We start from the raw sequence: 22,993 nt of genomic DNA on the forward strand, positions 1-22,993 counted from the left end.
TTGTTGTTTTTTTGGGACAGACAATAACCCCTTAACCGACAGTCTATCAAAAATAATAGTATCTTGCAGCGATCTTTGACGACAGATAACAGGTGCCAACGTTAGAATGCTCTGGGCTTGTTCCTGAGACACATTGGCTTTCCTAACAACGATATCGAACTTGTACAATTAGAGACCGGAAACATTTACCGTAGTGCAATGTATAAATGCACACGTTTAACTTCAGGCTGCGTCACACGAACTAATAACTGATTTTCAATCGAAGCATTTGAAAATTGTGTATGTTGCGATTTTTTAATTTACTTGTTTGAATTTTGAACGTTTAGTAGACTACGCTTTCAGAAAATGGTGGGCCATGTTTTTGGTTGTACTATGGTACTGGGTAACCTGGGAGTGGCTCCAGTCCACAACAGACACACAATGGATAGACAGACAGGCTTGATACAATATTACCACTGCTTGGTCGGCCTTTTGATACTGTAGCTCGTAGGCAATCGATAACATGGTTTAGTGACTGTAAAATCTTGCCATTGCAGTGTGTCTTCAGTGGCCAATGTTGCTATAGCGAGGTTGCTAACGCCGTTAGCTAGCTTTGCTAACAGCAGTCGTATTGTTTTGCCGAAATCTCTAGCTGGCTAGCCTACCTCCACGTTAGCGAGTAGTAACACCTGAGGGAAAACTGCTTTTATACTACGAGATAGCTGCCTTTCAAAGAATATGGAAACCACTTTTGATGTAAATCATCTTTTCCCTGAAACGATTACAGTTTTGGACCATAACCTAATTGCAGGTGGAACATCGCTGGGAAGGTAACGTTAGGCTTATCGTTTTCAGCAGCCAGAACAGCTTTTCATTTAGCATAATTATTTTCATTTGGCAGATTATATGCAAATATAATGTGTTTGAAGCAAAGTTTACGACCTCTGGCTACATGTGATGTTCTTTACAACATGATTGCAGAGAGCATCCGCCCTGTCAACCCAATACAGTTGTGCATGACGTCAATAGTGTATCGATATGCGGTGTTCATGTGCTAGTCTGAACTAGCGGAGCGTTAAAAACAACTGGGATTTCGGAAATCTCCGACTTTCGACTTCAGTGTGTTCAAGATAACTGTGAAAATCGTTTTTGAATTGTCAGCAATTCGGAATTCCAAGTCAGAAACTTTGCCATCTTTATTGAACTCGGACTTTCCGACCTGAAGATACAATGTTGATTTGAAAGCATCAACATTGTTGAGAGTTCCCAGTTGTCTTGAAAGCACCACAAGAAAAGGACATGTCACACTCGTTGAACTGCTTGTAATACACATGCCGCATTCAAAAAGTTAGCAAGTCAGAAATGTCTGAATTTCTACTAATCATTCAATCCCTTCCCCAGCATGCTAATTCAAAGTGACAAACGGTCTATAAAGCCTATATGTAACCTACATTTATATTCTTACATTTTGACTGTTTTTGATAAAAGATCACTGAGCAGTATGAAACACTAGGCTACACTATTAGACCAATACTGTAAAATACACTTGTGATCAATAGAGCCCCACAGTGGAGGTGTCATAATGCCCATAACACCAAGCGGTCAAACAGGGAAATGGTTCCAAGCGTTTTTCCACCTTTCATTTTTCCCATAGGGGATTATAGAAACACTTATAATAAGGGCTGTGTTTCGTGTAGGCTTACCCTGGAGTGACGTTTTGATAACCATGTAAATCTCTTGGCTCTATTTACTCTCTGATTCGAAAATGCTAATTATAATCAAAGTAGACATCATGCAAGACTACAAATCCCTGCAAGCTCCTGCACGTCATCTCTGGCTGGCACCTTTACTAACAGGTATTGTCAATTTAAAACATGCACAAGACAGTTCACAGAATTGTCAATTTAAAGAAGTGTAGCCAATTTATTAATTACAAAATGTAGCTAACATTAGATAGTTAATCCAGAGAATCCAGAGATTCTTTACCTCAATTTTGCAGTCTCGTCCAGATCATCATGGCATTTGTAGTTCTTTATGAAAGCCACATTAGCAGCTAATTAGCATTTACATTTTTTTTTTGGGGGGGGGGGGGGGGGGGTAAATACAGGTGAAAGATATTGATTAAGGTCACCTTGTCCTAAGGAGATTTACACTTATCAAAACGTCACGCCAGGGTAAGACCACACCTTATTTTAAGTGTTTCTAAAGTCCCCTATGGGAAAAATGATTGGAACCATTTCCTTGTTTTGACCGCTAGGTTTTATGGGTATCAATAACAAGTTACAACGAGCTACCACAAGGCAGCTTCTTGTCATTAGCTATCTGACTGTTCAGAATCATAACAAAGCACGGCTTCCGGCCACATCGATGAGCAAGCATCATTTTGGTGTCAGCCAACCCATCTATAGATCTCCAGGGCCCTGCCCCAGTATGCCTGAGAGAGAGTTTTTTTCTCCTTTATTTAACTAGGCAAGTCAGTTAAGAACAAATTCTTATTATAATGACGGCCTATGAACAGTGGGTTAACTGCCTTGTTCAGGGGCAGAACGACAGATTTGTACCTTGTCAGCTCGGGGATTCGATCTTGCAACCTTTCGGTTACTAGTACAACTAGTACAACCATTATGCTACCTGCCACCCAGATGTCTCTAACGCCCAGGAAGCTCCAATTCAAACTCCCATTAGACGGCTCTGCAAGCGTTTTAATGTCAAAATATGTTTCTCACCAAATATGGAGTTTTGCTGAGCAACTATTTTCATTTACTGCCATTACGGCCAGTATTAATTTCCAAAAAAGGTATCAGTTGGAAGTACATACCGGCCGTAACGGGGATAAATTAAGAAAGTTGCTCTGTGAAACTCCATATTTGGTGAGTGACAAACTTATTTTGACATTATTAAAACGCTTGCAAAGCTGTCTAATTTGAATCTGAGCTTCCTGTGCGTTACGCCTCAATCACACCGACAGCGGCACAAAATAGTACGCAGCATCATCTGGATACGTGTGCAACAAAAGTTTCAAATTCACCTTCTGCTACCATTTCTGTCAAGCCGTCTATGCATACAGTTTGATGCATACGTTCCATAAATCCAACATGTGCACCACCCAGAACGCACTGCAACTGCCTCTGCAACGTAACGCTGCAAGGCAAACGCAACGTTTCATTGGAAATGAATGTAATTCTGGTGTACCAAAATGCAATGATGCTGTCGGTGTGATCGAGGCATTCGAGAGCAGACCCGTCATACTCATCGTCAACATCTCTAACGCACAGATACTGAGGCACAGGGCCTGGTTTCCCAAAATCATCTTAGCGCTGAGTTAATCGTTAAAACCTTCACAGGAGCATTGTTGAATCTCAGAGCTGTTTTTTCCGAAACCGTCATTACTAAAATTGTACTTGACAATGCTTGTTATTTACCGACTGCCTCAGACCACTCATAGAACAGCTATGTGTGTTGTTGGATGTTTTTTCCCCCCTACCGAGTCACTTTATACACAGAAGATCTCCGCTAAACATAGAATCAAGATGTTTATCTCTCTCTGTGACCGCAGATAACTTCACAAGGAAGTTGACTACAAATACAAAGTTGCCAATGTCTTTGCAATTATTACAAACAAGCGAAGGTTAAAAAGATGCTTCAAATGAAGACAGAAATGAAAATTAAATTAAAAGATAAATACCAACAATGCTTTTCGAAAGTATTCAGACCCCTTGACTTTTTTCACATTTTGTTACGTTACAGCCTTATTCTAAAATTGATTAAATAAAATAAAAATCCTCAGCAATCTGCACACAATACCCCATAATGGCATTTATTAAAAATAAAAAACAGAAATACCCTTATTTACATAAGTATTCAGACCCTTTGCTATGAGACAGGAAATTGAGCTCACGTGCATCCTGTTTCCATTGAACATCCTTGATGTTTCTACAACTTAATTGGAGTGTGCCTTTCCATGATTTGGAAAGGCACACACCTGTCTACATAAGGTCTCACAGTTGACAGTGCATGTCAGAGCAAAAACCAAGCCATGAGGTCGAAGGAATTGTACGTAGACCTCCAAGACAGGATTGTGTCGAGGCACAGATCTGGGGAAGGGTACCAAAACATTTCTGCAGCATTGATGGTCTCCAAGAACACAGTGACCTCCATCATTCTTAAATGGAAGAAGTTTGGAACCAACAAGACTCTTCCTAGAGCTGGCCGCCCGGTCAAACTGAGCAATCAGGGGAGAAGGGCCTTGGTCAGGGAGGTGACCAAGAACCTGATGGTCACTCTGACAGAGCTCTGGAGTTCCTCTGTGTAGATGGGAGAACCTTCCAGAAGGACAACCATCTCTGCAGCACTCCACCAATCAGGCCTTTATGGTAGGGTGGCCAGACGGAAGCCATTCCTCAGTAAAAGGCACATGACGGCCCGCTTGGAGTTTTCCAAAAGGCACCTAAAGACTCAGACCATGAGAAACAAGATTCTCTGGTATGATGAAACCAAGATTGAACTCCTTGGCCTGAAGGCCAAGGTCACGCCTGGAGGAAACCTGGCACCATCCCTACGGTGAAGCATGGTGGTGGCAGCATCATGCTGTGAGAATGCTTTTCAGCGGCAGGGACTGGGAGACTAGTCAGGATCGAGGGAAAGATGAACGGAGCAAAGTACAGAGAGATCCTTGATGAAAACCTGCTTCAGAGCGCTCAGGACCTCAGACTGGGGGCCAAGGTTCACCTTCCAACAGGACAACGACCCTAAGCACACAACCAAGACAACGCAGGAGTGGCTTCGGGACAAGTCTCTCAATGTCCTCGAGTGGCACAGCCAGAGTCCAGACTTGAACCCGATCAAACATCTATGAAGAGACCTGAAAATATCTGTGCAGCAATGCTCCCCATCCAACCTGACAGAGCTTGAGAGGATCTGCAGAGAAGAATGGGAGAAACTCAGGTGTGTACAGGTGTGCCAAGCTTGTAGCGTCATACCCAAGAACACTCGAGGTTGTAATCACTGCCAAAGGTCCTTCAACAAAGTACTGAGTAAAGGGTCTGAATACTTATGTAAATGTGATATTTCAGTTTTTGTATTTTTAATGAATTAGTAAAAAAACAAAAAACAAATACAGTTTATGCTTTGTCATTATAGGGTATTGTGTGGATTGATGAGGGAAAAAAGTGTTAAAGCACTCGGCAGCCTTACGTTCCATCACTACGTGTGAACCTGTCCCTGATTGGTTTTGCTGTTACAGTATGAAATGAATCAAACCTCCCCATCTCCTCTCTTCACATTTCTCCTCTTTCTCTTTTTTAAAAATTCTTTATTATAGGTCAGATCCTCAACCCCAAATTGCAGCAGTCATTGATGAACTTGGAAGAGCCTCAGCCAAGGTGTGTAGCCAAGCTACTGTGGGTGGTTGGGTTCGTGCTGTGTCCTATTTGTTTTTAGCCGTAGGCTCTAGTTTCATTCACTCTATTGTTTTTTCCCCAGGCCCAATACTTGACAGCCCCAATCACAAGTGCATCAAAGCTGCAGACCAACAAGCACCATCTCTACCTGCTGAAAGACAGAGAAAGCAATGGGTACCGGTCCCTCCCTCCCTCCCTCCCTCCCTCCCTCCCTCCCTCCCTCCCTCCCTCCCTCCCTCCCTCCCTCCCTCCCTCCCTCCCTCCCTCCCTCCCTCCCTCCCTCCCTCCCTCCCTCCCTCATCACAGAACATGCATGAACAGCTCTCTGTTTCTATCCTCCTCTGGAACATAGAAATAGTATTACTAGAACGGGGGGAAAACGCCTCGCTCCCCATCACAGATTTTCATTGGAAAACGTAATCATCTACTATTGAGGTCATTTTGTCCAGCGTCAAACAGAATCCGACAACAGAACCTGCACGTCTGTTTCTGTTCAGACCTCTCTTCTGGAAGTCGTTCAAGAAATAGCTGATGTTCACTGTGCAGTAGCAAGAGCTTTTCAAGGCCACCTTGGCATGTCCACTACTGTCACAGAATGTTGTTTTCTTTCCGTCCTTGTTTCTGTAATGAGTTGTGAGGTGATGAAGGGGGTGCAGTTAGTGGATAAACGGTACGGTGCTGAAACCAACACTACTGTTTACTACTTCTGGTTTCTCTCACTGGAATTCACTCCAATGGAAAACAAAGTGAGTCATTTTATGACTTCTGCCTTCCCCTTGCTTCCAATGTAGCAGCTTGACTCTCTCGCTCTCTCTCTCTCTCTCTACCCCTCTCTCAAATTAAAATTCATTCTCTCTCTCTGTCTCTCTCTCTCTCTCTCTCTCTCTCTCTACCCCTCTCTCTCTCTCTCTCTCTCTCTCTCTCTCTCTCTCTCTCTCTCTCTCTCTCTGTCTCTGTCTCTGTCTCTGTCTCTGTCTCTGTCTCTCTGTCTCTGTCTGTCTCTCTCTCTCTCTCTCTCTCTCCTCCCACGCACACAGAGGAAGGGGACTTGCGGTGGGGTTTCTGAAGGTTGGCTATAAGAAGTTATTTCTGCTTGTGAGTCCCACTTTCTTAATTTGTTTTTTCCACAATGTATTTGATGCAACATAGGCAAGAGTTTGTTTCTATTAATGCAAAAGTGTGTTTCCTGTTTTGCAACGCTTATTCAGTAAGAGGGAGTGATCAGTTCATTCAAGTGTAGGGCTGTGACAGTCTTGGAATTTTGGACAATTGGCCAGCCAAATGACCTCGGTCACCGTAATAACTGATCGAATATAAAAATATGCGCTGTGATTTGTTGATTCAACTCAACTGAAATGCATTCCATTGCATGGTCATTTTAAATGAACATTCTACATTACCATGGAAATTATTGCATCACAATAGCAGGCGGCAATAGATCTAGGTTAATAATATACAGGTTAAGACAAGGATTCTAATATCCCATAACCCTTTGTGCCACTATTCAACAAGGGACTCTTTTTACTGACTCTGATCTTTCCCAGTCGTTCAGTCACAATAAATCTTTTGACTCATTTAATACATTTGAGGCTGTGATTTGAGTCAGTAATGCCTGGAACACGCAGGACTCCCTACCGGCGAACGATCAACTGAAAACTTGAAAGAGTCATGATTCTACAAGCCTCTCATTCACGTCTCGTTCTCTCATAGGGGACTTATTGCAGCTCTCAGAAATGAGACTTGTGAACGCGTGCTTTAAACAATGTACATTTGTTAATTGCCAAGCATACAACTATGTCTGCTTTGGACTGACTAGCAGGTCAAACGGATGTTCAACAATGACAAATCGTTCGCACATCCCTACGAGGGACAAGCTTACGCATTTGGAATGACTGGGAGTGAATTGTAGCAGTACAGAACGTTTGCCTTCAAAGTGAAAAATAAACACAATCATAGTGAATGTTAGCTAAATACTCAGCAAACACATAACATAACCATAGCCCTAGGAGACTCCGCTAACAATATTATCACCACTGTTAATTCAATGCATTGGTCAAATGATTGTATTATTTTAGGTGCCTTTAATTAGAATTGGCTAGATAAATCCTCTGCTAAGGGATAGAAAAACGACTGAAAATATGTATTTTACTCAATTAATTGTAGAAGCAACGAGAATCAACCCACACATTTATAATGGGACCTTGCTGGGTTGGCTCTTGGTGACACGTCCTGTCAGGGTTCTAAGTTCAGGTGTTCTTCCAGACTGCTTCAGTGATTATTCCATCATCTATTGTGTTTGGAAAATGAACATACCTAAAGCACCACCTAAATTATTGATTTATTTAAGACAATGTAAATATTGATGACTTGATATCCATAAACTGGCAAAGATAATGTAGTGGTGATTGTCCTATGAAAAGTCACTGGCACAGGAGAGAGCTGTCCATAACACATCCACAAGAATCAGCTTTCCAAACGTTACTCTTTTCAGGTGAACTTCCCATTTTATTGCGTGTATATAAAATTGTAAATTGCTCCAAAACACATATTCCTATAGAAAAGGTGCAGAGAGATGCATTCTATAAGCTGTATCTGTGATACGGTAACAACTGCACGTGCTCTCCTCTCACCTGTGCTAAATCCTTCCTATATACACACACGACCAGTGACCCATGACCTCAACATATAGTGCCCTCTAGTGTACAAAGCAAGTAAAAACAACCCTTGACAGACAACAAAGACACACAACACAAACAGGCAAAAACAGCTCCTATAGATAGTCTGACAAGTAATAACAAAAAATATCCACAGCAGTTCTGGAAATACACAAATAACTTTTAAATAGGTCAAATAATATAAATGAAGATATAAATGACACGGTTGGCAGCATTATAGCTGATGTTTTAGTCTATTAGCTCATCTGTTACATCAGATCATCATTTCACCCACAATTCCATCAATGCTAGGTATACAGTGCCTTCAGGAAGTATTCACACCCCTTGGCTTTACACACATTTTGTAGTATTATGGCCGGATTTTAAATGGATTCAATTACAATTTGGAGTCACTGACCTACACACAATGTCCCATAATGTAAAAGAGGAATTATGTTATTATTATTTATTTTTTTAAATTACAAATTAATTACAAATGAAAAGATGAAATGTCTTGAGTCAATAAGTATTCAACCACTTGGTTATGACAAGCCTGAATAAGTTCAGGAGTAAAAATTTCACATAAGTCACATAAGTTGCATGGACTCTCTAATAGTGTTAAACATGATTTTTGAATGACTACCTCATCTCTGTACCCCACACATACAATTATCTGTAAGGTTCCTCAGTCGAGCAGTGAATTTCAAACGCAGATTCAACCACAAAGACCAGGGAGATTTTCCAATGCCTCGTAAAGAATGGAACCTATTGGTATATGGGTAAACATTTTTAAAAAAGCAGACATTGAATATCCCTTTGAGCATGGTGAAGTTATTAATTACACTTTGGATGGTGTATCAATACACCCAGTCATAGTGCTGAGCGATTAGTGCTTTTCTAGGTTGGTTCGGTTTTGGTTAGATTATTTAAAAACAATCACGTTTTTCAATTTTATTTTTTATTTTTTAAACATTCAATGCATTACGAAAAAATGACATAAATAATTTGAGTTTTTTAATGGAAATTCCAAATCCCAAAATTGTGAACATTCAATTGTCAAAACATCGAAAATATTCCATTGTCTCTGTCAGGTGTAACGGCTTTCGTCTTCCTCCTCGTCTGAGGTCAGAACGTGACATCAGGTCCACATTGAGTAAACATCAATAGAAAAAACTATGAAATTATAAAATATATCAATTAAATCAAATCAAATGTATTTATTAAGCCCTTCTTACATCAGCTGATATCTCACAGTGCTGTACAGAAACCCAGCCTAAAACCCCAAACAGCAAGCAATGCAGGTGTAGACGCACGGTGGCTAGGGGAAAAACTCCCTAGAAAGGCCAAAACCTAGGAAGAAACCTAGAGAGGAACCAGGCTATGAGGGGTGGCCAGTCCTCTTCTGGCTGTGCCGGGTGGAGATTATAACAGAACATGGCCAAGATGTTCAAATGTTCATAAATGACCAGCATGGTCAAATAATAATAATCACAGTGGATGTCGAGGGTGCAACAGGTCAGCACCTCAGGAGTAAATTGTCAGTTGGCTTTTCATAGCCGATCATTGAGAGTATCTCTACCGCTCCTGCTGTCTCTAGAGAGTTGAAAACAGCAGGTCTGGGACAGGTGGTACGTCCGGTGAACAGGTCAGGGTTACATAGCCGCAGGCAGAACAGTTGAAACTGGAGCAGCAGCACGGCCAGGTGGACTGGGGACAGCAAGGAGTATTCATGCCAGGTAGTCTTGAGGTATGGTCCTAGGGCTCAGGTCCTCCGAAAGAGAGAATTAGAGAGAGCATACTTAAATTCACACAGGACAGGAGAAATACTCCAGATATAACAGACTGACCCTAGCCCCCCGACACACAAACTACTGCAGCATAAATACTGGAGGCTGAGACAGGAGGGTTCAGGAGACACTGTGGCCCCATCCGATGATACCCCCGGACAGGGCCAAACAGGCAGGATATAACCCCACCCACTTTGCCAAAGCACAGCCCCCACACCACTAGAGGGATATCTTCAACCACCAACTTACCATCCTGAGACAAGGCCGAGTATAGCCCACAAAGATCTCCGCCACGGCACAACCCAAGGGGGGGCTCCAACCCAGACAGGAAGACCACGTCAGTGACTCAACCCACTCAAGTGATGTACCCCTCCTAGGGACGGCATGGAAGAGCACCAGTAAGCCAGTGACTCAGCCCCTGTAATAGGGTTAGAGGCAGAGAATCCCAGTGGAGAGGGGAACCGGCCAGGCAGAGACAGCAAGGGCGGTTCGTTGCTCCAGTGCCTTTCTGTTCACCTTCACACTCCTGGGCCAGACTACACTCAATCATAGGACCTACTGAAGAGATGAGTCTTCAGTAAAGACTTAAAGGTTGAGACCGAGTCTGCGTCTCTCACATGGGTAGGCAGAACATTCCATAAAAATGTAAAGGTAATTTACCACCTTCACAAGTGCAGTCTCAGTGCTATGATGGGGTCTAAAACCAGACTGAAGCATTTCGTATACATTGTTTTGTCTTCAGGAAGGCAGTGAGTTGCTGCGCAACAGCTTTTTCAATTTTTTTTGAGAGGAATGGAAGATTCGATATAGGCCGATTAGTTTTTTTATATTTTCTGGGTCAAGGTTTGGCTTTTTCAAGAGAGGCTTTATTACTGCCACTTTTAGTGAGTTTGGTACACATCCGGTGGATAGAGAGCCGTTTATTATGTTCAACATAGGAGGGCCGAGCACAGGAAGCAGCTCTTTCAGTAGTTTAGTAGGAATATGATCCAGTATGCAGCTTGAAGGTTTAGAGGCCATGATTATTTCCATCATTGTGTCAAGAGATATAGTACTAAAACACTTAAGTGTCTCTCTTGATCCTAGGTCCTGGCAGAGTTGTGCAGACTCAGGACAGCTGAGCTTTGGAGGAATACGCAGATTTAAAGAGGAATTTGCTTTCTAATGTTCATGATCTGTTCCTCAAAGAAGTTCATGAATTGATTACTGCTGAAGTGAAAGCCATCGTCACTTGGGGAATGCTGCTTTTTAGTTAGCTTTGCGACAGTATCAAAAATAAAATTCGGATTGTTTTTATTTTCCTCAATTAAGTTGGAAAAATAGGATGATCGAGCAGCAGTGAGGGCTCTTTGATACTGCACGGTACTGTCTTTCCAAGCTAGTCGGAAGACTTCCAGTTTGGGGTGGCGCCATTTCCGTTCCAATTTTCTGGAAGCTTGCTTCAGAGCTCGGGTATTTTCTGTATACCAGGGAGCTAGTTTCTTATGACAAATGTTTTTCGTTTTTAGGGGTGCAACTGCATCTAGGGTATTGCGCAAGGTTAAATTGAGTTCCTCAGTTAGGTGGTTAACTGATTTTTGTTCTCTGACGTCCTTGGGTTAGCAACACCTCCGCCTTTGCGGGATGCACGGGGGATATGGTCACTAGTGTAACCAGGAGGTGAGGCCTCATTTAACACAGTAAATTCATCAGGCTTAAGCCATGTTTCAGTCAGGCCAATCACATCAAGATTATGATCAGTGATTAGTTCATTGACTATAACTGCCTTTGAAGTGAGGGATCTAACATTAAGTAGATGTATAATGCTTGTATGGATGTCAACCCCAACACATGTTAATGTCATCGTCACCAATCAACAGCATTACAGTTACTGCATTACTGCATTACAGACTACCACCACAGATTTCTGTATGCTAGTTATGCTACCAGTTTATACAAACGGGAGTTAGCACTTCTTCAAAAACCTGAAAAAGGGGCAACTTCTAAATGTTATGCAGCAAAAACAACCAAATATTTTAAAATCTGACTTTAGTAACCACATTATGGGGCCTGTTACAATACATCAATCATTACTAGACTGTTACAATACATCAATCATTACTAGCCTGTTACAATACATCAATCATTACTAGACTGTTACAATACATCAATCATTACAGACTGTTACAATACATCAATCATTACTAGACTGTTACAATACATCAGTCATTACTGGACTGTTACAATACATCAATCATTACAGGACTGTTACAATACATCAATCATTACTAGACTGTTACAATACATCAGTCATTACTAGACTGTTACAATACATCAATCATTACAGGACTGTTACAATACATCAATCATTACTAGACTGTTACAATACATCAATCATTACAGGACTGTTACAATACATCAATCATTACAGACTTTTACAATACATCAATCATTACTAGACTGTTACAATACATCAATCATTACTAGACTGTTACAATACATCAATCATTACTAGACTGTTACAATACATCAATCATTACTAGACTGTTACAATACATCAATCATTACTAGACTGTTACAATACATTAATCATTACTAGACTGTTACAATACATCAATCATTACTAGACTGTTACAATACATCAATCATTACAGGACTGTTACAATACATCAATCATTACTAGACTGTTACAATACATAAATCATTACAGGACTGTTACAATACATCAGTCATTACTAGACTGTTACAATACATCAGTCATATTACCAGGGTTAGAGGTTCCAAGCCTGTTCTATTCATTCTATTTACCAGTCATATTACCAGGGTTAGAGGTTCCAAGCCTGTTCTATTTACCAGTCATATTACCAGGGTTAGAGGTTCCAAGCCTGTTCTATTCATTCTATTTACCAGTCATATTACCAGGGTTACAGGTTCCAAGCCTGTTCTATTCATTCTATTTACCAGTCATATTACCAGGGTTAGAGGTTCCAAGCCTGTTCTATTCATTCTATTTACCAGTCATATTAACAGGGTTAGAGGTTCCAAGCCTGTTCTATTCATTCTATTTACCAGTCATATTACCAGGGTTAGAGGTTCCAAGCCTGTTCTATTCATTCTATTTACCAGTCATATTACCAGGGTTAGAGGTTCCAAGCCTGTTCTATTTACCAGTCATATTACCAGGGTTAGAGGTTCCAAGCCTGTTCTATTCATTCTATTTACCTGTAACGGTTTTCTTCCAGGGGTGAAGGAGAGGACCAAAGTGCAGCGCGGCTAGTGTTAAACATGTTTAATAAAGAACAAGTGAAACACTACAAACAACAATACAAAATAACAAATGTGCAAAAACCGACACAGACCTATCTGGTGCAGACAATCACAGAGACAGGAAACACACACCCACAAAATCCCAACACAAAACAAGCCTCCTATATATGATTCTCAATCAGGGACAACGATTTCCATCTGCCTCTGATTGAGAACCATATTAGGCTGGACATAGAAACAGACAAACTAGACACACAACATAGAATTCCCACCCAGCTCACGTCCTGACCAACTAAACACATACAAAACAACAGAAAACAGGTCAGGAACGTGACAGAACCCCCCCCCTCAAGGTGCGAACTCCGGGCGCACCCCTAAAACTCAAGGGGAGGGTCTGGGTGGGCATCTGTCCGCGGTGGCGGCTCCGGCGCAGGACGAGGACACCACTCCACCACTGTCTTTGTCCCCCTCCTTAGCGTCCTTTGAGTGGCGACCCTCGCCCACGACCTTGGCCTAAGAATCCTCCCCAAGGCCCCCACATGATTTAGGAGGTAGCTCAGGACAGAGAGGTAGCTCAGGACAGAGAGGTAGCTCAGGACAGAGAGGTAGCTCAGGACAGAGAGGTAGCTCAGGACAGAGAGGTAGCTCAGGACAGAGAGGTAGCTCAGGACAGAGAGGTAGCTCAGGACAGAGGGGCAACTCCGGACTAATGGCAGCTCCGGACTGAGTGGCAGCTCCGGACTGGGTGGCAGCTCCGGACTGGGTGGCAGCTCCGGACTGGAGGGCAGCTCCGGACTGGAGGGCAGCTCCGGACTGGAGGGCAGCTCCGGACTGGAGGGCAGCTCCGGACTGGAGGGCAGCTCATGACTGGAGGGCAGCTCATGACTGGAGGGCAGCTCATGACTGGAGGGCAGCTCATGACTGTAGGACAGCTCTGGCAGCTCCTGACTGGCTGGCGTCTCTGGCATCTCCTGACTGGCTGGCGTCTCTGGCAGCTCCTGACTGGCTGGCGTCTCTGGCAGCTCCTGACTGGCTGGCGTCTCTGGCAGCTCCTGACTGACGGACGGCTCTAGCGGCTCCTGACTGACGGACGGCTCTAATGGCTCGTGACAGACGGGCGGCTCTAATGGCTCGTGGCAGACGGATGACTCAGATGGCGCTGGGCAGACAGATGGCTCCGATGGCGCTGGGCAGACGGATGGCTCAGACGGCGCTGGGCAGACGGATGACTCTGGCCGGCTGAGACGCACAATAGGCCTGATGCGTGGTGCCGGAACTGGAGGTACCGGGCTGAGGGCACGCACCTCAGGGCGAGTGCGGGGAGGAGGAACAGGGCTCTGGAGATGCACTGGAAGCCTGGTGCGTGGTGTAGGCACTGGTGGTACTGGTCTGGGGCGGGAAGGTGGCGCCGGATATACCGGACCGTGAAGGAGGACACGCGCTCTTGAGCACCGAGCCTCCCCAACCTTACCAGGTTGAATGGTCCCCGTAGCCCTGCCAGTGCGGCGAGGTGGAATAACCCGCACTGGGCTATGCAGGCGAACCGGGGACACCACCTGTAAGGCTGGTGCCATGTACGCCGGCCCGAGGAGACGTACTGGAGGCCAGATACGTTGGGCCGGCTTCATGACATCCGGCTCGATGCCCAACCTAGCCCTCCCAGTGCGGCAAGGTGGAATAGCCCGCACTGGGCTAAGCACGCGTACTGGGGACACCGTGCGCTCCACCGCATAACATGGTGTCTGACCAGTACGACGCCCTCTCACTCCACGGTAAGCCCGGGGAGTTGGCTCAGGTATCCAACCCGGCTTCGCCACACTCCCCTTTAGCCCCCCCCCCCAAGAATTTTTTTGGTGAGCCTCTCGGGTTTCCAGCCACTCTGCCTTGCAAGCGCCTCATAATGCCGCCTCTCCGCTTTTGATGCCTCCAGCTCCGCTTTGGGACGGCGACACTCCTCTGGCTCTGCCCAGGGTCCTTCTCCGTCCAGAATCTCCTCCCATGTCCATTCCTCCTTGTACCGCTGCTGCTGTTGCTGCTGCCCGTTGCCACGCTGCTTGGTCCGGGTTTGGTGGGTGTTTCTGTAACGGTTTTCTTCCAGGGGTGAAGGAGAGGACCAAAGTGCAGCGCGGCTAGTGTTAAACATGTTTAATAAAGAACAAGTGAAACACTACAAACAACAATACAAAATAACAAATGTGCAAAAACCGACACAGACCTATCTGGTGCAGACAATCACAGAGACAGGAAACACACACCCACAAAATCCCAACACAAAACAAGCCTCCTATATATGATTCTCAATCAGGGACAACGATTACCATCTGCCTCTGATTGAGAACCATATTAGGCTGGACATAGAAACAGACAAACTAGACACACAACATAGAATTCCGACCCAGCTCACGTCCTGACCAACTAAACACATACAAAACAACAGAAAACAGGTCAGGAACGTGACATTACCAGTCATATTACCAGGGTTACAGGTTCCAAGCCTGTTCTATTCATTCTATTTACCAGTCATATTACCAGGGTTAGAGGTTCCAAGCCTGTTCTATTCATTCTATTTACCAGTCATATTAACAGGGTTAGAGGTTCCAAGCCTGTTCTATTCATTCTATTTACCAGTCATATTACCAGGGTTAGAGGTTCCAAGCCTGTTCTATTCATTCTATTTACCAGTCATATTACCAGGGTTAGAGGTTCCAAGTCTGTTCTATTCATTCTATTTACCAGTCATATTACCAGGGTTAGAGGTTCCAAGCCTGTTCTATTCATTCTATTTACCAGTCATATTACCAGGGTTAGAGGTTCCAAGCCTGTTCTATTCATTATATTTACCAGTCATATTACCAGGGTTAGAGGTTCCAAGCCTGTTCTATTCATTCTATTTACCAGTCATATTACCAGGGTTAGAGGTTCCAAGCCTGTTCTATTCATTCTATTTACCAGTCATATTACCAGGGTTAGAGGTTCCAAGCCTGTTCTATTCATTCTATTTACCAGTCATATTACCAGGGTTAGAGGTTCCAAGCCTGTTCTATTCATTCTATTTACCAGTCATATTACCAGGGTTACAGGTTCCAAGCCTGTTCTATTCATTCTATTTACCAGTCATATTACCAGGGTTAGAGGTTCCAAGCCTGTTCTATTCATTCTATTTACCAGTCATATTACCAGGGTTAGAGGTTCCAAGCCTGTTCTATTCATTCTATTTACCAGTCATATTACCAGGGTTAGAGGTTCCAAGTCTGTTCTATTCATTCTATTTACCAGTCATATTACCAGGGTTAGAGGTTCCAAGCCTGTTCTATTCATTCTATTTACCAGTCATATTACCAGGGTTAGAGGTTCCAAGCCTGTTCTATTCATTCTATTTACCAGTCATATTACCAGGGTTAGAGGTTCCAAGCCTGTTCTATTCATTCTATTTACCAGTCATATTACCAGGGTTACAGGTTCCAAGCCTGTTCTATTCATTCTATTTACCAGTCATATTACCAGGGTTAGAGGTTCCAAGCCTGTTCTATTCATTCTATTTACCAGTCATATTACCAGGGTTACAGGTTCCAAGCCTGTTCTATTCATTCTATTTACCAGTCATATTACCAGGTTTAGAGGTTCCAAGCCTGTTCTATTCATTCTATTTACCAGTCATATTACCAGGGTTAGAGGTTCCAAGCCTGTTCTATTCATTCTATTTACCAGTCATATTACCAGGGTTAGAGGTTCCAAGCCTGTTCTATTCATTCTATTTACCAGTCATATTACCAGGGTTAGAGGTTCCAAGCCTGTTCTATTCATTCTATTTACCAGTCATATTACCAGGGTTAGAGGTTCCAAGCCTGTTCTATTCATTCTATTTACCAGTCATATTACCAGGGTTAGAGGTTCCAAGCCTGTTCTATTCATTCTATTTACCAGTCATATTACCAGGGTTACAGGTTCCAAGCCTGTTCTATTCATTCTATTTACCAGTCATATTACCAGGGTTAGAGGTTCCAAGCCTGTTCTATTCATTCTATTTACCAGGGTTAGAGGTTCCAAGCCTGTTCTATTCATTCTATTTACCAGGGTTAGAGGTTCCAAGACTGTTCTATTTACCAGTCATATTACCAGGGTTAGAGGTTCCAAGCCTGTTCTATTCATTATATTTACCAGTCATATTACCAGGGTTAGAGGTTCCAAGCCTGTTCTATTCATTCTATTTACCAGTCATATTACCAGGGTTAGCGGTTCCAAGCCTGTTCTATTTACCAGTCATATTACCAGGGTTAGAGGTTCCAAGCCTGTTCTATTCATTCTATTTACCAGTCATATTACCAGGGTTAGAGGTTCCAAGCCTGTTCTATTCATTCTATTTACCAGTCATATTACCAGGGTTAGAGGTTCCAAACCTGTTCTATTCATTCTATTTACCAGTCATATTACCAGGTTTAGAGGTTCCAAGCCTGTTCTATTCATTCTATTTACCAGTCATATTACCAGGGTTACAGGTACCAAGCCTGTTCTATTCATTCTATTTACCAGTCATATTACCAGGGTTAGAGGTTCCAAGCCTGTTCTATTCATTCTATTTACCAGTCATATTACCAGGGTTAGAGGTTCCAAGCCTGTTCTATTCATTCTGTTTACCAGTCATATTACCAGGGTTAGAGGTTCCAAGCCTGTTCTATTCATTCTATTTATCAGTCATATTACCAGGGTTACAGGTTCCAAGCCTGTTCTATTCATTCTATTCACCAGTCATATTACCAGGGTTAGAGGTTCCAAGCCTGTTCTATTCATTCTATTTATCAGTCATATTACCAGGGTTACAGGTTCCAAGCCTGTTCTATTCATTCTATTTACCAGTCATATTACCAGGGTTAGAGGTTCCAATCCTGTTCTATTCATTCTATTTACCAGTCATATTACCAGGGTTACAGGTTCCAAGCCTGTTCTATTCATTCTATTTACCAGTCATATTACCAGGGTTAGAGGTTCCAAGCCTGTTCTATTCATTCTATTTACCAGTCATATTACCAGGGTTAGAGGTTCCAAGCCTGTTCTATTCATTCTATTTACCAGGGTTAGAGGTTCCAAGCCTGTTCTATTTACCAGTCATATTACCAGGGTTAGAGGTTCCAAGCCTGTTCTATTCATTCTATTTACCAGGGTTAGAGGTTCCAAGCCTGTTCTATTCATTCTATTTATCAGTCATATTACCAGGGTTAGAGGTTCCAAGCCTGTTCTATTCATTCTATTTACCAGTCATATTACCAGGGTTAGAGGTTCCAAGCCTGTTCTATTCATTCTATTTACCAGTCATATTACCAGGGTTAGAGGTTCCAAGCCTGTTCTATTCATTCTATTTATCAGTCATATTACCAGGGTTACAGGTTCCAAGCCTGTTCTATTCATTCTATTTACCAGTCATATTACCAGGGTTAGAGGTTCCAAGCCTGTTCTATTCATTCTATTTACCAGTCATATTACCAGGGTTAGAGGTTCCAAGCCTGTTCTATTCATTCTATTTACCAGTCATATTACCAGGGTTAGAGGTTCCAAGCCTGTTCTATTTATTCTATTTACCAGTCATATTACCAGGGTTACAGGTTCCAAGCCTGTTCTATTCATTCTATTTACCAGTCATATTACCAGGGTTAGAGGTTCCAAGCCTGTTCTATTCATTCTATTTACCAGGGTTAGAGGTTCCAAGCCTGTTCTATTCATTCTATTTACCAGGGTTAGAGGTTCCAAGCCTGTTCTATTTACCAGTCATATTACCAGGGTTAGAGGTTCCAAGCCTGTTCTATTCATTCTATTTACCAGTCATATTACCAGGGTTAGAGGTTCCAAGCCTGTTCTATTCATTCTATTTACCAGTCATTTTACCAGGGTTAGAGGTTCCAAGCCTGTTCTATTCATTCTATTTACCAGTCATATTACCAGGGTTAGAGGTTCCAAGCCTGTTCTATTCATTCTATTTACCAGTCATATTACCAGGGTTACAGGTTCCAAGCCTGTTCTATTCATTCTATTTACCAGTCATATTACCAGGGTTAGAGGTTACAAGCCTGTTCTATTCATTCTATTTACCAGTCATATTACCAGGGTTAGAGGTTCCAAGCCTGTTCTATTCATTCTATTTACCAGTCATATTACCAGGGTTACAGGTTCCAAGCCTGTTCTATTCATTCTATTTACCAGTCATATTACCAGGGTTACAGGTTCCAAGCCTGTTCTATTCATTCTATTTACCAGGGTTAGAGGTTCCAAGCCTGTTCTATTCATTCTATTTACCAGTCATATTACCAGGGTTAGCGGTTCCAAGCCTGTTCTATTTACCAGTCATATTACCAGGGTTAGAGGTTCCAAGCCTGTTCTATTCATTCTATTTACCAGTCATATTACCAGGGTTAGAGGTTCCAAGCCTGTTCTATTAATTCTATTTACCAGTCATATTACCAGGGTTAGAGGTTCCAAGCCTGTTCTATTTACCAGTCATATTACCAGGGTTAGAGGTTCCAAGCCTGTTCTATTCATTCTATTTACCAGTCATATTACCAGGGTTACAGGTTCCAAGCCTGTTCTATTCATTCTATTTACCAGTCATATTACCAGGGTTAGAGGTTCCAAGCCTGTTCTATTTACCAGTCATATTACCAGGGTTAGAGGTTCCAAGCCTGTTCTATTTACCAGTCATATTACCAGGGTTACAGGTTCCAAGCCTGTTCTATTCATTCTATTTACCAGTCATATTCCCAGGGTTAGAGGTTCCAAGCCTGTTCTATTCATTCTATTTACCAGTCATATTACCAGGGTTACAGGTTCCAAGCCTGTTCTATTCATTCTATTCACCAGTCATATTACCAGGGTTACAGGTTTCAAGCCTGTTCTATTCATTCTATTTACCAGTCATATTACCAGGGTTACAGGTTCCAAGCCTGTTCTATTCATTCTATTTACCAGTCATATTACCAGGGTTAGAGGTTCCAAGCCTGTTCTCTTTACCAGTCATATTACCAGGTTAGAGGTTCCAAGACTGTTCTATTTACCAGTCATATTACCAGGGTTAGAGGTTCCAAGCCTGTTCTATTCATTCTATTTACCAGTCATATTACCAGGGTTAGAGGTTCCAAGACTGTTCTATTCATTCTATTTTTATGTCTGCTGCTTTGTGGTCATTCAGTCAACAAAACAAATATAGAGATATATTTTAACCTGTTATGACGGTTATTTTATTCTCATGACAGCCTTCATCCAGAACCGTAATTGTGCCAGGCCTATTCAAATGTACTAGTTTCCCTATGTATAATGCTTTTGATTCCTCCTAATTGCTCCTGAAGGGATTAATCAAAGCTGAATTAGATTCAGTTGAGAATTGACTTGAATTATGAATTGCATTACATTGCGTTGAATCTAATTCATTGTAATGTCTCCCTAGGACCAGCAGGGGGCGCATGTCGAGACAGAGCCTCTGTGTGTCTTGGATTTCTTTGTGAAAGAGAACCTTCAGAGGCATGGCTACGGACTGGAGCTGTTTAGCTTCATGCTGCAGGTGAGACAGACGTGACCACGCCTTTACCTGGGATGGAAGCAGGGTTAGGGTTTACCTGGGACGGAAGCAGGGTTGGGGTTTACCTGGGATGGAAGCAGTGTTAGGGTTTACCTGGGACGGAAACAGGGTTTACCTGGGACGGAAGCAGGGTTGGGGTTTACCTGGGACGGAAGCAGGGTTGGGGTTTACCTGGGACGGAAGCAGGGTTGGGGTTTACCTGGGACGGAAGCAGGGTTGGGGTTTACCTGGGACGGAAGCAGGGTTAGGGTTTACCTGGGACGGAAGCAGGGTTGGGGTTTACCTGGGACGGAAGCAGGGTTGGGGTTTACCTGGGACGGAAGCAGGGTTGGGGTTTACCTGGGACGGAAGCAGGGTTGGGGTTTACCTGGGATGGAAGCAGGGTTGGGGATTACCTGGGACGGAAGCAGGGTTGGGGTTTACCTGGGATGGAAGCAGGGTTGGGGTTTACCTGGGACGGAAACAGGGTTTACCTGGGACGGAAGCAGGGTTGGGGTTTACCTGGGACGGAAGCAGGGTTGGGGTTTACCTGGGATGGAAGCAGGGTTGGGGTTTACCTGTCACGGGGTCAATTTGAATTGGAGTAAACTGAAATCCAATTCAATAATTGAAAAATTGCATTTGTCAGTAATGATTTCTCAATAAACTGTGAAGGAGATATTTATTTTTACATTTTTAAAATTTGTCCATTGTAAATTCAAATCACTTCCTGAATTCAGATGCTTCAATTCGAATTGACTCCAACCCTTGACAGAAGGAATGAACCCTGAATGGTTACCCCTGACTGGATGCTGGGGTATATTCATTAGGAAGCAAACGGGAAGGGACCTACCTTAATTTGCCCGATAAGAAACTTGTTTTTCGTTAGACGTTTTTTGTTACAAAGCTTTTTGCTACAGTTTGCACTAATGAATACACCCCTGCTCTCATGATAGTTGAGCGGAGCAGTCAGTCTGGTTTGACCCGGGGTGTATTCATTACGCCGATTCTGTTGCAAAACATTTTGTAGTTGAGTCGTGTCTCTCTTTAAAAAAAAAATAAGGGTCTGCAAGAAGTTGGAAGGAACCCCGCGGAAGAATCTATCATTTATAGATGTGCAACTTGTGCCAAGTACTTTGTAGACTATTCAGATTGTAATGGCAACTTGTGGAAACCATACAATTAAAATTAAACTACAACTTCCATTTAAGAACTCAACAGCTTTTATGTCGTGTTGAAGAGCGTTTGGGACAGCGTCTCTGTTGCAAAACGTTTTTTTTTGTTTTTGCAACAGATTACATTTTGTTTGCAATAGAATCAGTGTAATGAATGCACCCCAGGCTATGAAAACTAGAGCACACAGACTGGAATGTGGTGTGAGTCGCTGCACTAGAAGTGATATTGCTAGAGATTACAGAGTGTTGTCAAGAGGGTGTTTTCCCTAATGTCTGTTTGCTCGTTGAGACGTGTGGTAACTGCTTCGTTTGTTTTCTCCCCCTCCATGTTCAGAACAAAAAGGTGGAGCCAGTGCTGATGGCTTACGACAGGCCCTCCCCTAAGTTCCTCTCTTTTCTGGAGAAGCATTACTGTCTGAAAAACAGTGTACCTCAGGTATGATTTCAGGGCGGTCTCTCCTCCCCAACACCGTATCTTCACTCTGGTAAATGATTATACAGGCCTGACACCCAACAGCCTAATATAATGCAAATAGCTATGAAAATATCATAAACAAACTGTTTCAGACTGAGATAAGACAGGAGGTGAAGGGGGTATGGGCTAAATATAGAAAGCATGACTGGTGCAATTAAGATATGATTTGATATTGATATGACGCAGGCAGGACGGTACTATTAGATAAAAGTACATGTAGATTTCCATGAGTCCCCTGGGCATATCAAACTGAGAAACAGTCAGCCATTAAACTGAGATACAGTCAGCCATCAAACTGAGAAACAGTCAGCCCTCAAACTGAGATACGGTCAGCCCTCAAACTGAGATACGGTCAGCCATCAAACTGAGATACGGTCAGCCATCAAACTGAGAAACAGTCAGCCATTAAACTGAGATACAGTCAGCCATCAAACTGAGATACAGTCAGCCATCAAACTGAGATACAGTCAGCCATTAAACTGAGATACAGTCAGCCATTAAACTGAGATACAGTCAGCCATTAAACTGAGATACAGTCAGCCATTAAACTGAGATACGGTCAGCCATTAAACTGAGATACGGTCAGCCATTAAACTGAGATACGGTCAGCCATTAAACTGAGATACGGTCAGCCATTAAACTGAGATACGGTCAGCCATTTAAACTGAGATACGGTCAGCCATTTAAACTGAGATACGGTCAGCCATCAAACTGAGATACAGTCAGCCCTCAAACTGA

The 22,993-nt window shown here is 42.9% G+C and overlaps 1 protein-coding gene across 1 annotated transcript in view; it reads left to right on the top strand.

Annotated features, from left to right (window-relative positions):
- The first annotated feature begins 414 nt into the window (after positions 1-414).
- The window catches only part of LOC120027367 (alpha-tubulin N-acetyltransferase 1-like), a 41,847-nt gene continuing 19,268 nt past the window's right edge, over positions 415-22,993 (top strand). The window contains exons 1-6 of the mRNA XM_038972283.1: positions 415-809; positions 5,300-5,360; positions 5,461-5,552; positions 6,416-6,473; positions 20,495-20,608; positions 22,115-22,216. Of these exons, the coding sequence (XP_038828211.1) occupies positions 718-809; positions 5,300-5,360; positions 5,461-5,552; positions 6,416-6,473; positions 20,495-20,608; positions 22,115-22,216 (519 nt within the window). The 5' untranslated portion in view covers positions 415-717. The remainder of the gene's footprint in view (positions 810-5,299; positions 5,361-5,460; positions 5,553-6,415; positions 6,474-20,494; positions 20,609-22,114; positions 22,217-22,993) is intronic.

The sequence above is a fragment of the Salvelinus namaycush genome, chromosome 32 (assembly GCF_016432855.1).
Source record: "Salvelinus namaycush isolate Seneca chromosome 32, SaNama_1.0, whole genome shotgun sequence".
NCBI classification, from domain to species: Eukaryota; Metazoa; Chordata; class Actinopteri; order Salmoniformes; family Salmonidae; genus Salvelinus; species Salvelinus namaycush.